We start from the raw sequence: 16,552 nt of genomic DNA, 5'->3' as shown, positions 1-16,552 counted from the left end.
CAGTCAATAACGGGATGAAGGCCTGGGGAGGGGGTGGGAGCGAGGTGGAGGGGGTCAATTGGGGGTGGGGGGGAACGGGACACCTGTAATACTCTCAACAATAAAGATAAATTAAAAAAAAAATCTTAACAAAAACAAACAAACAAAAAGCAACCCTTGAGTGGATAAGCAAACCCCAGTATATCCATTCAATGGGATAGGACCCAGCCATAAAAAGGAATGAAATGCTGACACATGGTACAATGCAGATGGACCTTGGAAACATTATACTATGTGAGAGAAGCCAGTCACATTGTATGATTCCATCTAAATGAAATATCCAGAATGGGCAAATTTTTAGAGACAGAGATAAGCTGTTGTCAGGGGCTGGGAGGAGGAGGGAAAGTGGGGATTGACTGCTTAATGGGCATGGGGTTCCCTTTGGGGTAGTGAAAATGTTTTGGAGCTAAATAGTGGTGATGGCTGCACAACCCTGTGATTATCACTACTGGCAAATTTGGGTTATAACTGTAAAAATTAATTACAGTTGACCCTTGAACAACATGGGTTTGAACTGCGCAGATCCACTTATATGTGAGTTTTTTTCTAGTGAATATACAGTGAGCTGAATATATGGTTGGTTGACCATATGATTTCACTCTTATGTGGAATTTAATGAACAAACTGAACAACTAAGCAAAATAGAGACAGACTCATAGATCGAGAGCAGGCAGACAGCTCTGGGGATGGGTGGTGGGTGGTGGAGTGATTGAACAAAAAAAGAAAAAAGAGAGAGAACTTGTGGACATGGACCACAGTATGGTGATTTCAGGGTGGGGGAGGGGCGTGGGTGGAGGCGGAAGAGAGCATAGAGGAGATAAATGATAATGGAAAAAATATATATTTGTGTGTGTGTGTGTGTGTGTGTGTGTGTGTGTGTGTATATATATATATAGTTGGTTGAATCTGACCTCGCAGATTCAACCAACCACAGATCGAAAGCAGTATTTTCTATCCACGGCTGGGAATCTGGGGATGTGGATGGCCGACAGTGTACATTGTGCCAACTGAGCATCTGGGATTTGGGTGTGGGGGAGAGGGTGTCCCTGAGGATACTGAGGGACTACTGTAGTTTTCGGGGAGTTACAAGTTATGCAGGAATTTTTAGCTGCACAGGGGAGCTTGAGGGTGGTGGTGTCGATGCCCTTAATCCCCAGGTTTTTTTTTAAAAGCAACCTTACCTGACGCTGGAGAGTAAAAGGCCCTGGTTCCAACCACAGCACCGCTGACCTGAAGAGAAGGGCTTTCCATCAGCGGCTCTTAGCTTTGGCTGCACGTTAGAATCCCTTGGGCAGCTCCTTAAAGCCTCCGGAATCTGGGCCCTACCAAAGACCAGTTAAACCAGATCTCAGAGGCTGGGCCAGAGGCAAAGTTAGGGGTTTGTGGAGATTCCAGTGTGCACCCTGGATTGAGATACACTGCTCTAGACCAGTGATTCTCAAAGTGTGGTCACAGACAGCAGCATCAGCAGCACCTAGGAACTTGTTAGAAATGCAGATTTAGGGGCTCCAACCAAAACCTACTGAGTCAGGCACTCTGAGGGTGAGGCCCAGCAATTCGCATTTTAACAAGCCATCCAGAGGATTCAGATGCACACTCAAGTTTGACAACCACTGTTCAGAGTCTAGACCAAGTAAATTACAGAAAGTTTTCCTCAACCAGTGAGTGTTTACTGAGTATCTGGCATAAGTTTGGTTCTGTGCTGTGAAAATATAGAGACTTACCTCCACTCTCCTCTACACCTAGTGGGTTAGATTCTTGGAAAAGAACTTGTACATTTAACAGAGATGAGCCTTTTCATGGCTGAATAATATTCCATTGTATGCATATACCACATTTTGTTTATCTACTCATGTGTTGATGGGCACTTAGGTTATTTCCAACTTTTGGCTAATATTCCGGCTAGGAATATTGGTGTATAGGTATTTGTTTGAGTCCCCCCTTTCAATTCCTTTGAGTCTACACCTAGTAGAATTGCTGAATCACATGATAATTGTACGTTTAACTTTTTAAGTAACCACCAAACTTACCACAATAAAAGAAGATTAATGACAGGAGCCAAGAAAATGGATTTAGAAAAGGAAGTTGCGCTCCTCATGGTCAACAACAGTAAGTCTTTTTACAGAGGGTAGAGTAGGACATCTGACTCTACTGTGGCCTTAGCATTTCCACATCGGCCACAATCCCTCTGTGCATGAGTCACAGGCGATCCAAGGGGACACGGCAACCCGGGCCTGGCTAAGTTTAATTCTTGAGGTTAGGCTGTTACCACCATTGACACATGTCTAACTTACTAGTGGTTCATTGCTGTTGTTCAGGAACCATTTGTTGAACCCTTCAACTTGCCAGCCTCTGTGTAGGACTCAGGGATACAAGAATGAATGAGCTGAGAGCCTAGTGCAGTGGCCCTCAACCTTCATCGGGCATCAGAATCACCTGGTGGGCTTGTGCAGTGACAGATGCCTGGTGCCACCTCCCGAGTGTCTGATTTGCAGCTCTGGGGTGGGGCCCAAGAATCCGCATTTCAAACTACTTCCCAGGTGGTAGTGATGATGATGCTCGTCCAGGGACTACACTTTGAGAGCTGCTGGTCTGCTGGGGTAGAAAGATATAAAATAATATTTTGATAAGTGTAGGTGCTGCTAGGAAAGAAAGAGGCAAAGGGCTCTACAGGCGAGAGGTGGGCAGAGCTTCTCCACAATGAACACTCTAAGAGGGAGGCAGGGATGGGTGAGCGGAAGCAAACAGTTGCCACCCATTTACCTTTGGCAGCCAGCAAGCCCCATGCTCCTCTGTATAAAAGCCTTCCCTCCAGAAAGAGCCTGACAGAGTCTGCTGTTCTCCACCCCACTCCCTGCGCCTCTCTTCTCCCTCCGCCCCAGCAATATTGCAGGTGGGTTTTGGAGAGGGAGGGCCTCTAGCATGGCAAGGTGGAGAGGGAGGGCTTCCCAGGGGCTCGCCGAGTTAAGTGGACAGCCCCAGTCTTGAAGTAGAGTCTTCCCACCTCCTGCGCAACTGGCCCTGCTGCCATGGCTAAACCGGAAATGATGCCAAGGGTGGCTTGGCAGGACCATCCCCCCTCCCAGTCCCAGTCCTCCCTCTCAAGCTGACCCAAACAAACACTGAAATAAGAAAAAGTTTGCTCTAAAGTATGGATTAAAGCACCTTTAGAAGCTTTTTCCATTTGTGTTGATCTGTAACAGAAAGTCCCAGGAAGGAGAACGGGCCTGCTGTGGCAGTCCTGCGCCAAGCTTTCGAAGTATAAGTAACCCTGACCTCTAGCCCTCGCTCATCACGCTGGCTCTGATTCACTTGTAGCATTAACCCAGGAAAAGCTTCCATCCCAGTTTGATTCCTTGGCCTCTGTTTGTTTGTAATAAAATCATAAGACCTTATCCATCAACCATTAGCCCACACCCCTGCTGGTCTCCTTTCCTTCTCATTACCATTGCAGGACGGCTGAGTTCCAGGATTTCTGACTGGGTTTTTCACTCTCTGGGTTTCTTTTCCAGGCAGGCTTCAGTGTTCTGGTCTGATCCATTCAACAAACATTTATGGAGTGCCTCTGTCAGCCCAGAGTTAACTTCTGCCTCTGCTGGCTGGATCCTCCCCCTGCTATCTTCTCAGGGCCACACTCCAGTAATGAGCTCCTCTTTCTCCTGGACCCACCTTCCTGTTCTACTCCCCTTTCCTGCTGCGTGGAAATATGCTCAAATCTCTCCATTAAAAAAATAAAGTTTGCCTATTACGTCCGTCTTCCTATAATGCACACGTGTGCGTGTGAGCACGCGCGCACACAAGCACACACTCTTCTCTCATCCCTTTAAACTAGATTTCTGAAAGGAGCTTAAGAAACCCTTCAAATGAATCCATTAAGTGTTTAGTAAGTGCCACTATGTGTTCAGACATGGGGGAGAGATGTGACAAAAAGTCCTAGTCTTCAAAAGGCCTTTGAAGCCTGTAGACTTGGAGTTCTGGAACAGGTGTATGCTCTAGCCTGGAGACAACAGTCGCAGGTGAAACAGGTTAAATGACAGTTTAAGTCACTGAACCATCGCAGGCTAGCTCAGGCGTTCAGCTCAGGGAGAAAGCACTGGAGTTGCTTTGGCAGGACTTGAGCTGGACTTTGAGGAGTGGACAAGATTTGGAAAGCTGAAGGGGAAAGAAAGCGGCATTTTATGCACATGTTTAGAGTAAGAACATTCGTGCAGGTTGGTGGGCATAGCTTGTTCTGAGGGTGGCAGCCTGACCATGGGGGCGACTGTGGAGGGCCTTGGAAGGCCTTGGCCGGCTGAGGCGGTTTAGGCCATGACAGACGGCCATGGTTCTGCTTTGTTTCATTGAGGTGGGGCAGGGATGCAGTAGAGAAAGGGAGTGGAGGGGTGGGGTGGGGCGGGGCCACGGGAGTGGGGCTACACCTGGTCAAACCTGGTTACAAGAAAGGAGCCTGGCAGCTAACAGGAAAGGCTGAGGCAGGGATCCTGCAGGGAGCCTTTGCAGTGTGACCTGTCGAGGGCCTAGCTTGGGGAGGTGGAGGTGATGGAGGTGATGAAGACTTGACTCCAGGACCGAATGAGGGTGGAGCATGGACAGAGCCAGCCTGGCTCTGAGATTTTGAGTCTTGGAAGAGTGGGTCCCGTCATTTGCGGATGAGGCATTGCCCCATTACGTTGGGATCTAGGCCCATAACACAGCAACTAGCTGCTGTGCGTGGACCTTATTTGAATCATGAATTTTACAAATAAACCACTAAAAAGTTATGAGATAATTGGAAAATTTTGAATTCTGCCTGGATTCGATAATATTAAGGAATTAATTGTTTAATTTTTAAGTATGACAGTGGTATTTTGAGTCCTTATGTTTTAGAGAGACATACTGAAATAGGTACAGATGACGTATATTTGGATTTATTTCAGAATTACCCAGGGACGGGGGAGCGTGGGTGCAGGATAGATGCAGCTGGACTGGCCGTGAATTGTTAGTTGTTGAAGCTGGGGGTGGGGGGGGGGCTTCATTCTGCTCTTCCCTCTACTGTTGTATACATAGGAAATTTTCCATGGAAAAATTCTGGGCCTCGGGTATTGCAAGTCTTGCACCCTGGGCCTCATCATTCCCAATCAGAAATCACAAGAGACGCGTTCAGCTGAGCCACGTTCATCTCTTGTCACATTTCAAAACAGAAATTCGGTCATCTTCTGTTTTGCCTAAAGCAGAAAAAGCCATGAACCGGGGAGGAATATCGCTTTGCTTTTATGTGGAAAACAAACTGGGAGATACACATGGTCTCCTTTATCCTGATCATGGGAGGAGTCCGACCAACGGAAGAGGTGAAGTCGGCACTCCAGAGAAAAGCCACGTTTTTAGGTGGCTGGAAATGAGTCCTTCTTTTGGAAGAGCCGGTCCCAAGGGAGTACCGACTTCTGGGAGTAGAGTACATGGCATGAGTGTGAAAGCTGAGAGGGATTTGAAAAATTACAGCCCGAGCTACAGCTGCCAGCAAAGGGGCTGTGCGACTGTGGTGGCAGGTCCCGCATTGCCCAGGCAGAGTCTGGGGGTAGAAAGGAGTCTCCTGCAGACACCCTGACACTGGTGGTTCTGGTGCCCACCCACATGGCACCTCGTTCTCACAAGCCACAAAGATGGAGGCTGCTCTGACATCTCCAGCCGTGCAAGAAGGGGACACCAGCCACCATATGCTGGTGGAGGGTCCTACGAACTGCCATGAAGCCCCAGACGTGGCAGGCCATCTCCCAGGCTACAGGGCAGTGACCAGATTTCTTTTTCAATGAGCGGTCCCAGACAGAACAAATTGTCATGCTTGTAAACTAGAAATCTCGGAGGGCAAATTTTGAACTTGAGTAAGTAACACCATTTTCCTTTTCTTTTTTTTTTGAGTAAAAATATATATATATATATATATATTGGGGAATGGCTAGGAAATTAATATAGGTGTGTGCTTCCCTGGGGACACAAGCACAAAATGCCGCTCAGTAGACATGTGAGGGCCCGCTCTGTGCCAGGCACTGTGGACAAGGCAGCGATGGACGAGACATGGTTCTTGTCTTCGAGAGCACAGGAAAGGGCGAGACAGGTGCACACGATCTCCTGGGTAAATGCTGAACCAGAGGGCATGTAAGTCCTGTGACTCAGGCAGGGTAACTTTAGCCAAAGTCTAACTTTGGACAAATTGGTTAATCTCAATTTTTCATCTAAAAAATGGGGCAATCCTTGCCTTGCTGACACTGTAGAGTTGTAGAGCTGTAAGGAGCTAGACGACTAAGATAATAACAATAAATAAAGAAGCATCAGCAGCTGCAGGAGTGGAAAAGGCTTTCAGACCCTCCCACGGACGAGTGCCCTCGTGGACAGCAGCCAAGACCCGGCAGGTTCCTGATGCAGGCGCTGCCCACCCTCCGGCCAGCCCAAGAGCAGCGGCGCCCTGCGCCCTCATTCTCACAGCTGGTTCCCGCTGGGCACCTTGTCACATGCCCGGGAGCTGCCGGGGCCTGAGCAGCCCTCTCCAACTCGTTCAAACTTGCCTGATTCAGAGGGTGAAGGGGCTTAGTTCTAATCAACTTAATAAATCTCAGAGCTTGGGAGCCAGAAGGGACGTTCCGACATAGTGTCCAATCCTCTCATTCGTAGGAAGGGAAAAGGACATTAGGCAGGGGCTGTGACCTGCTCGAGGTCCCTGAGGTGGTGGGACAGCCGGTGTCGGAACCTCATTCTCAGGCCCCCCCGGTCCCAGAGAGCTGCTTCTCTTTCCTGGGAGGTTCGGCCGCCACTGACCCTGTTGCCTTTTATAACCTTAGTCTTTCCTGTCTCCAAATAGCCTAACGTCCTAGGAAGAGTCGTTAGGGCAAAATAAAAGAGAAAAATTCTTCCTAATAACTTTTTCCCAAGCTCTCTGTTCTCTGGGGTCTTGCATTGCTGTGAAAATGTTTCCTAAATGCCTGTATGTGTGTGTGACCCCAGCCCCGACCTGGGTTCACAGACATGGAAATGAGGTGTCCCGATTCCCCAGGAGCTCCTGGTGTAGTTGTCACTACAATGCTCCTCCGTGAAACCTCTGGGAGCCTCTGCTCCAGGGGAAAAAATGTCCTTTTAACCTGGTTCCCTTCAGTCACGTGTGCGCGGAGACGTCCTCTCATGGCCGCTTTACTTCGAGGATTCCCACCCCTGCCTGGCTGGCGGCTCCTGCCACCTTGACTGTGGGCCTGGGCGGTGCAGTGACCAGAGAAAAGGCGGGCAGCCTTACCCTGGAAGGCTTGCCACCCGCTCCATGCGCCTCTTCCTGACCCTCGGGGCTTGCATGCTACACCGGGGGTGCTTCCTCTCTGCTCGCTCCTGTCCCTAAAGGCTTTGTTTTTGCCCTCAGCTGAGTGTCGTCTTCCCCCAGTTTGCCCCTGGAGCGATCCCTGTGCTGTCCTCCAGCCTCTCCCCCATCACCATCTTTGTGTAGCTGAGTTGCAACGAGTCCAGCGCTTTGTGTCCTTGGATTTAAAAACAACATAGTTCGGTGGAAACGCTGACTGGCGTGTGCAAGCGAGGAAACCGGTGTCCAGTGAAAGGTTGGCCTGGAGGTCCTCACATCCCTTCCAGCTCTAACATTTCTGAAAAGGTGTATGCAAAGGTCGACGGCCTGAAACCTAGTAGGGTTCTCCTGTGTGTGTCCCGACCTAGGGCCAACCCCTCGAAGCATTTTACAGGAACGTGGGCACCGAGTTTTGCTTCTGACTCTTCCCTGCTCTCGGATGAGGTCCCCCAGTTAGAGATCAAGGTGCGGGGAACCGGGGTTCGGTGGGCCGGTGTACACACTCACATCCTTGTGAACAGTGCGATTCTCTACGGAAGGGTTCCCAGAAGAAGCGGTGTTCCTTCCACCTCTGCTCTAGTTAACGCCCTTTTCTGTGCTGAAACCCTGATGACCCCAGAAGGCAATGCTTGGCTCCCAACTCCGGGAGGGCTCACGGGACACCACGTTCCACTCTAACGAGCCATGACATGCCGATCACTTGCTTTTCTGGAGACACCTCAGCCTGAAAATCTGTTTAATTACCATGGGAGATAATCTTTTAAACATAGCTTTACATTCTTTAAAGACTTTTCCCTGTGGGAGTGAGAAAGTTTATCTGACAGCGGATGGGATTGTTTACTTTCATTTCCAGAGGAAGGACTATCACCTGGTGGTTATCAAGAAGCCTGAGCCTGGAGAATTTAGTTTTCAATCTGTTCCTCCTCACCGGGAGTTTGTCAACGACACTGTAATCATTAGTTTGCAGAATTGTCATGCTTTTCCTCCGTGTAAACCATGCACTTTCTCTGTGACTCCAGGCCTGTAATTACTTGATATTTGACAAGTATTCCTATCAGGTTGGGTCCTATAGTTACCCTAGGCATGGGTATCAGGAGTCACTGTCCTCAAGGGCTTCCTCCCGGGAAGATCATACCTGTAACTCTATTAGCTGCAGACCTACCTGGAGCTGTAGTCAGACCCCAGTTTTTCCAACCTGAGGCGTCCCAGCAGCTTAAGTCCTTCCCCCATAGAACGCAAGTTTGGGCCAGGAGGGGCTCTAGCGTGGTGTTCAACCTGGTGGCCCCAAGACCCAGAGTGATCCCTGCCTGTAACAGGTAGATTGCTGCAAGTCAACAGGTCTTCACGTGGAGAGGATGTGTATTGTGTCAAAATAGGAACAGCGTACAAAACAGAGCAGAGCTTGGGGGGCCCTAGCGCCTGGCCTGGGGCTTCCCTAGTCAGTCTTACCCCACCTCAGTTTACAGGCAAGTGGTCTTGAGGCATTTGCTGGACCTGGCACTGTAGGCTGATATCTCTGGGCCTGGAAGAATGTGCCTCTGTGGATTAAGAAGAGAAAAGGTGTCTCTGTATTGAACACAGAATTAGAAGGTGAGGGGAAAAACATTTGTGGAAAACTGATTAAATCTCGGGCTTGAATCTCTCCTTCCAGGTCCTGATGGGGAGAAGAGCTGGCCCAAGAACTACCCATCCTGTGGGGGCCTGATGCAGTCCCCAATAGACCTGCACAGCGACATCCTCCAGTATGATGCCAGCCTGGCGCCCCTTGAGTTCCAGGGCTACAACGCATCTGCCAACGAGCAATTTACCCTGACCAACAATGGCCATTCAGGTGAGGGAGGGACCCCAGAGACCTGCAGGGGTCTCTGAGCTTCCCTCAGCTCCCTGCCTGCCCTCTGCCGTCTGCCAGGGAGGGGGCTTCACTGAGGCTCCATGGGGAGGGGCAGAGGGGAGCCCTTGAGGGAGGTCCAGACCACTTTCTCCAGGGGGTGCTGGAGGCCCTGGGCTCAGGCTGTTCTGCCAGGGCAGCACCTCTCAGAAGATGTCTTGGGATTGGAGAGGGGACAGGCCTGGGTTCCTTAGCCATTGGCTGTGGTGTGAGAGTGAATTCTTGGGCATCATGAACTCAAGGAGCCACACAGTTCATTGTGGGCAACACACCCAGGCTTTGGAGTCAGACACACCTGGATCTGAATTCTGGCTTGAGCTTTCACCTGGAAAATGGGCATATGGGTGGGTCTTGTGAAGATGAGAGATTATGTATGTTGGGACCTGTTATAGAGTAGATGCTTCATGAATAGCAATTGTTGCTGCTGTGATGGAATTCTACAGCTTGGCAGGTACTTCATTACAGGTTCCATCTTCATAGTCAGATGTGCCATGGATGGACATGTAAGCAAATATCCACCCATTGGTCTAGTACTAGTGTTCCTGCCAACACTTTCCATTTTCCAAGGGGAACCGAGAAGGTACTGGTGCTGCTGGAATTGCTTTAGTGAAATAGGGACGTTCCCAGGTTTCTGACCCGCAGGCTGCGTTTCTCTGGTCTCCACCTTGCTGTGTCCACCTGCCCCCCGTCTGGGTCCGGGGCAGGTGTTGTTTACCTGACTCTGAAGGTTGCCCCTCGACTCCCCCCGCAGTGAAACTGAAGCTGCCCCCAGGCATGCATATCCAGGGCCTCCCATCCCGCTACAGCGCCACACAGCTGCACCTGCACTGGGGGGACCAGAATGACCCCCACGGCTCCGAGCACACTGTTGGTGGGAAGCACTTCGCTGCTGAGGTGAGTGGGGTGGCCGGGCAGGCAGAAGCTGCCCAGCGGTGGGTGATCTGGCATTCTTCCACTTGGCTGGTGTACAGATGAGATCAGAGCACAGGGTGGGGGTGAGGTACTGTAAGATCAGAACACCGGTGGGGGGCTTTGCCTTCATGCTCTCCACACCCGCACCCAGCCTGTCAGCAGTACAGGAAGGTGTAGCTACTCCAGCCACCTTGCATCTCCTCTGTGGTGTCCGGGTTCCCTTTTGCTCCTAAACAGGCTGAGTTTGTCTCTATATCTTCTACTGAGCGATGCTGCTCGGAAGGCAGTGCTCCCAGGGGGCACATTGGGACACATCTGCCCCTTTCCTAGACGTCGCCCTTCTACTGGCACAGATGAAGATCTCACCAGCTTGTCTAGCTGATGTACCCCACTGCTGAATCATACTGGGCTAACTGCTCCCCAAACTTCTCAGTCTTCTTCACATGCCAGGCTGTTGGCATAGGTCTTTCCCACACCACTTTTCCTTTCCCTGGTCATGGCTTGTGCTTGGGACTTGGGGATCCAGGCCCGGGGCTACTCTTCTACTTGGTTACAAACGAGGGGATGACTGGCATCGTAACGTGAAGGCATCATGGCAGCCAGACTCACCGAGGATAGCTTGGGAGGTCAGCAGAGCCTTGTGTCACATAGCCCTGAGGTCCTAACCCAAAACGCCAAAGCAAGATAGGAGGAGACGCAGCGTGTGCAATGGGGGGGACGGACATGGGGACAGTTGCTGTATTTCAGAGCTCCCACGGGCTTGAACTTGGGGGTGTGTTCTGAATGTTTACAGGGCAACACACAGAAATAAATACTAATCAGCCAGTGGAGCCCACAGTAAATACTGACATGATCACTCTCCTCTGTTCTTAATTGCTGAACTGCTTAATGTCTCAGGCTAATTATAGATTGAGCTACAGATGTGGAAAGACTATAATTCCGGCCCAGTAGGACGGCACTCCTGAAGGTGCACATATTCTAGACCAGGCCCCTCTGAACCTCCAGGTTGGGACTGTGAGTTCTTCCAGGCAATCGCAATACGGAGGCTTCTGCTTTTCCATGGGGAACAAAGAAGGAGTTAGGGTGCAGGCTGGGAGGGTTTGGACATTTAAAAGCATTTCTAGTTATTGTATTTTCTGCTATTAAGCCATATCATCCGGCCAAGAGGCTGGTGAAGATGGACCATCAATGTCCATAACAGAGAAAATACATCAAGTGAACCCTAAAGTGGCGGATTCTCTATGGAGGGTCCTGGGAGTGTAGAGGTTCTTCTGGATTGAGTCTGCGTGAGAAAACGCAGCATCCTCTCAGCAAGGACTTCCCTTCTGTGTATATTAGTCTTCGCCTCCTCTTGATTTAATCCGAACACAGTGCGAAACATGCTAAGGCAGATCACAAACTCAAAGGTCACCTGTAAAAAGCAATAAGGCTCTAGGACCTCCGGGGTTTTAGCCATGTAGGATTCTGCTCCGTTCATCAAAGAGACGCCAGGCGAGGATGGTGTGAGGTTACGCGGGAGCGTCCTTCAGGGGAAAAATGGGGCTCCTAAGAAATCCTTAATAGAGGACCTTTAAAAGAAGTAATAATTTGATATAATTTAAAAAAATTAGAAACGGCCACTTGAAAAGTGGGGAACATTGAGCTGTATTCAATAAAATATTCTTGAATTCTCTCTATAACCCTATAAGATGAAAAAGAGATGGGTAAAGAAAAAGAGAGCTAAAATCTCAATGTGTCATAGCCCCAAGAGGCAAAGAATCAACAAAAATGCATGTGTCACATATATAGATCTATTTACTAATATGGTTTTTTGGAGAAAAAGTGATACCACCTTTAGGATTAAAATTCAGGTTAAATATTGTCAGAATTTGTCGTAACAATATCATAATGCTTATTGAGACTTTTTTTCACTTGAGACCAAATGTTAGACTACATATTTTAATATATGTGAGGAACACAGATAAAGAATTTAAGCCCAATAAAGAGAATCCCTGTATCTTCTGCACAATTCTCTTTCCCCACTTTTAATTGTAAGGCGACTCTTCAGCTCTTGTCTTGGCAGCAGCAGTATGTCTGTCTCCAGTGTCATCCGATCCGCAATGGAACTGTCTGCCGTGAAACAACATCCGTAGAATCTGTCACCAGATATTCCAATTCCCTATGGTTATCCCTAGTGTCTCATACCCAGAAGGAAGCGTTCGTTAGTTGCACCATCACTGCTCTCGAGAGGATGTGTGAAAACCCGTATAGAAGTTTTCTTCTTGGAAGTTGTGGCCCCAGTTGCTGAGTTTTCTTCAGCTGTGTTAACTGTTACCTCTTCACTGGGCCCGGTTACGGCAGAATTAGGAACAACATCCCAAGTATTCAAATCGACGGTGAAATCTCCCGTAGGGAATAGGGGAGGTAGTGGCCTTCGAGTGTATTCATAGAATTTCACGGGAGTGCAACAGTTTAGCTCGTTCACACAGAGAAGACTGTACCTTTTGGTATGTAAACCTCGTATTCTGTGGCATCCTACAGTGTCCTTCCAGCCAGCCTGTGGCTCTGCCCTCCCACTCCTAGCTGTTTATCCGGGAGAAATAAAGCATACGTCCGCACAAGGGCTCGCACACAAGTGATCCGCGGCAGACTTAGTTCTGGAAGCTGGAAGCCCCAGATCAAGCCTGGGAGGCTGGGTTTATAGCAAGAGCTCTCTCTCTTGGATTGTTGATGGTGGTCTGCTCGCTGGGTCGTCACATGGTGGAGAAAGAGAGCTTGTGACCTCACCTAGACTTTTTAAACCTAAGATTCCTCAAAAACTCCTCTTTTCCTCATTTTAATAATGACAATTTCTGCTTTGAAAAAAATGAGTTCAGAGTTTTCTTTTGTGAAGGTAAAAGTGTACATTCATGGAGCAACATTTTTGTTCCATGGTCAGTTAAAAGGCTGATGAAACCTTTATAAAGCTACACTGTGATTTTCTCTGTTCAGGATACCATTAAGATTAAGTTACAGTTGCAGGTTTATTGCCCCACTGCTTCCAGATCATGTGTCTAGTGGCCAAACACATGAAACCATTTTGCCCCAGAACAAGTAAAGAAAATCAGAAGGGAGAAGTGCTCCAAAGTACCCAGGGTTTTCATGGCTAGTGTAAAAACCCATTTGTTCGTTCGTTCGTTCGTTCGTTCGTTCGTCCGTCCATCCATCCATCCATCCATCCATCCATCCATCCATCCATCCATCCATCCATCCAATATATATTGTGTCCTGGTACTTTCTAAGCACCATATCAGACACTGGGATACAATGAATTAGTAGGATGGACAGTCTGCCCTGGCAGAGTTTGCAGGGAGGAAGAAGGGAAAAGGGAAACTGTGGAGGTCACGAGGGGAGGGTCTGAGAGGAGCAATCTACCTGGGGGGAGGTCTGTCCTCCCCATTGATTCCAGTCTCCTGCAAAAGTGAAATGTTTCCATGAGTCGCCCACCCCCTTATACGCGGCTTCTCGCCCACTGCAGCTGCATATTGTCCATTATAACTCGGACCTGTACCCCAATGCCAGCATCGCCAGCAACAAGTCAGAAGGCCTCGCCGTCCTAGCTGTCCTCATAGAGGTAAGAGATGTTAAAAGGGATTTTACCTGAAATTTGAAGCTGGGATGATATCAGACTCGGCACTTGGTTCCATGCACACCTGCCTGGTTTTATGTGTATGCTCGCTCCCATTTGGGCTGTGTTTTGCCTCCAGAGCAGGGGTGTTCCCCATAGAGTTCCTTCTCTCTTGGCCTGGAGGCAGCACTTCCTGTGGCTGGGTGGCAGAAAAGGGCAAGTCCTTTGTGACACTGGAAAAATGAGCCCTAGTCCCCAGCCCTATTGCATGAGGCATGGAATTGCCCAGTTGGATAGGACATGTGTGGGGGGAGAGGGGGGCGGGAGGGTGGGAATCATTCAGTTCTGCACCATCAGATGGCTGAACCCTTGACACAGCTCCTGGCATCCAAGTTCCATCCTTTATATGAACCTTGGAATGAGTTCTTTCCTAATCCCAGAAAAGTGGGATATCTGATTCACCTGCATTATTTTTCCCTAATGAGACAGCATGTACCTTGTTTCTCAACATGCTTACTTGCCTGATGTGGCTCGCATGAGCACAAGCTCCCCTTAAGTTCTGGTTAGAAAACAAGCCTTCAGGCTCACAGCAGATAATCAGGAGCACAGGCTATTTCCCTTGCCCTGGGACACTCAAGCCCCAGTGCCTTGAGCTGGAAACGCCCTGAGCTGCAGGAGGGCAGGACAATTATAACAACCCTGTACCAAGCTAGTGACCCGTCATAATTGTCCTAGTAAAGGGCACTCTTCAGGGAGGGCCTGGCAGCAGTGACCACATACCCCAGCCAAGCCCTTCCATTAAAACTGTCAGTCCAGGCTCAGCCTATAGGATTCTGTCCCAGTTCAACCCACCCTGTCTCTGTTGCAGATGGGCTCCTTCAACCCAGCCTATGAGAAGATCTTCAGTCACCTTCAACATGTAAAGTACAAAGGTGAGGGGTCCTGGGATGCTAATTGTTGAGGGAAGTAGTGACTCCCACGTGACCTGAAGAAAAATGAATACTGAGGGCCGGTGTCTTCTGTGACCAGGTCCTAAAGGGGCTAGTTCACGTTCCCAGGCTCAGTCATATGCTCAGCTGCCCCTCTGCCAGGGGTAGTGAGGCCCACACGTCCCTCGACATGTCTCTCCAGGCCAAGAAGTGCACATTCCGGGCTTCAGCATTGAAGAGCTGCTGCCCGAGAGGCCCGCCGAGTACTATCGCTACAGAGGATCCCTGACCACGCCTCCCTGCAACCCCACTGTGCTCTGGACGGTTTTCAGGAACCCCGTGCACATTTCCCGGGAGCAGGTGAGTGGCACCCATCACCGAGTCGGAGGCCGCGTGGTATCACCCACATCACAATCAATGGCTTGCTTTCCTCACTTAGAGTTTCACTGGCGGCTATTCCAACCTCCCCACGTCACAGGCGCCTGGAAGCACAGCAGAAACTACGTGGGGCTAGCAAGTCAGACGGGAAAAGGAATCTGTCTCCACAGTTCTTTAAAAAAGACTTGTTAAGTTGCATTTCCTACTATATCCCTCGGTGGGTGGTGGTCACGGGTCCTTCACAGGGCGGAATAAAGGCAGGATCAGGTGGAATCGGTTCGCAGACTGGGAGCCGGGGCCGCAGCCATGAGTGAGCGAGGGGCTCACGGGCCGGGGAGCAAGGCCGAGAACAGGAGCCTCGGCGACCATCTCTGACGCTCTTGCTGTACAGGTGATGAAAGCGAGGGTTAGGGGGTGAGGAGCCTTGCGGGATCACCGCTGCTCGGCGGCCGAGCTGAGAGCTCCAGGCCGCAGCCGACCCTAGTCTCAGCTCACCCAGGAGAGGGAGGCCCCAGGAGCCGGGGGGCTGCGCCGCACTCGGGCTCATGGCCCAGCCCCCCGCCACGCCCCCCGTGTGGCTTTTTCACTGTGTGCTCCTGATCTGGGTAACCTAGATAAAGGGCAGCAGGCGGGTGGACAGGAAAAAAGAAGACGTGCTGAATCGAGGAGAAATGTGCGGGGACACAGTCACATCCTAACCCCGAAACTGCCTTGGAAACATTATGTAATCCATGAGGATATATGAGAATCCCATGGACCCGGCCATCAGACGACCTGTGAAACTCTTGCCTCCTCTTTCCATTCCTTCTGATCGGACCATCAGAATAAGCCCCCAGGCCTATCTGATTTAGAGTCGGGTCCCAAATCAGGCTCCGGAGAGCAGCTGGGCCTCCGGGAGAGGCTGAGGAGCCCCTCCAGCACCCCGATCTCCCTCGCTGCACGCAGATTTCAGGCACAACCTGGAGCTAACTGCGCTAACCTTCCCCCAGTCCTGGGGAGGAGGGAGGACAGATCGGCTCAGTGCCCAGTCACCCAGATGCCCGCAGGGGAGGGGAGCGTGTCTCGGGCTTTCCTGCAGCTTTCCCGCCGAGGCCCTGGGGGTGCGAGCTGGGGGCCCCTTCCTCCACTGCGCCTGCAGGGTGTGTCTCTACCCTTCTCCCCGCAGCTGCTGGCTTTGGAGACAGCTCTGTACTGCACACATGAGAACGACCCATCCCCCAGGGAAATGGTCAACAACTTCCGGCAGGTCCAGAAGTTTGACGAGAGGCTGGTGTACATCTCCTTCCAACAAGGTGAAGAGATGCGGGGGGCGTGGGGAAGTGCGGTGCCAAGACATCTGTTTAGCATGAAGTCGGGTGCCCTGCCCTCAGGCTTTGTCCCAGATGCCCTTAGGTGTGTGAAGAGCACTCTGGCTACCAAGGGAACCGGGGTACATGAGGAGCTATTGTGTGTGGGCTTCCTGAGGTCTCCCTTCACGGCTCTTGATTCCCCTGAGCCCTTGTAGG

The 16,552-nt window shown here is 50.3% G+C and overlaps 2 protein-coding genes across 6 annotated transcripts in view; one reads left to right on the top strand and one right to left on the bottom strand.

Annotated features, from left to right (window-relative positions):
• The window catches only part of APH1B (aph-1 homolog B, gamma-secretase subunit), a 174,486-nt gene that overhangs the window by 110,225 nt on the left and 47,709 nt on the right, over positions 1 to 16,552 (bottom strand). The window lies entirely within an intron of this gene.
• The window catches only part of CA12 (carbonic anhydrase 12), a 54,050-nt gene that overhangs the window by 24,187 nt on the left and 13,311 nt on the right, over positions 1 to 16,552 (top strand). For all 5 annotated transcript variants that reach the window (XM_081123218.1, XM_081123220.1, XM_081123219.1 and 2 more), the window contains exons 3-8: positions 9,006 to 9,185; positions 9,994 to 10,136; positions 13,651 to 13,746; positions 14,609 to 14,672; positions 14,872 to 15,029; positions 16,213 to 16,339. In XM_081123218.1, coding sequence (XP_080979344.1) covers positions 9,006 to 9,185; positions 9,994 to 10,136; positions 13,651 to 13,746; positions 14,609 to 14,672; positions 14,872 to 15,029; positions 16,213 to 16,339 — 768 coding nt within the window. The remainder of the gene's footprint in view (positions 1 to 9,005; positions 9,186 to 9,993; positions 10,137 to 13,650; positions 13,747 to 14,608; positions 14,673 to 14,871; positions 15,030 to 16,212; positions 16,340 to 16,552) is intronic.

Source organism: Miniopterus schreibersii (genome assembly GCF_964146895.1).
Source record: "Miniopterus schreibersii genome assembly, chromosome: 1".
Classification (NCBI taxonomy): Eukaryota; Metazoa; Chordata; class Mammalia; order Chiroptera; family Miniopteridae; genus Miniopterus; species Miniopterus schreibersii.
Note: the sequence above shows the minus strand (reverse complement) of the source record. Positions and strands in the feature narration are given on the sequence as shown.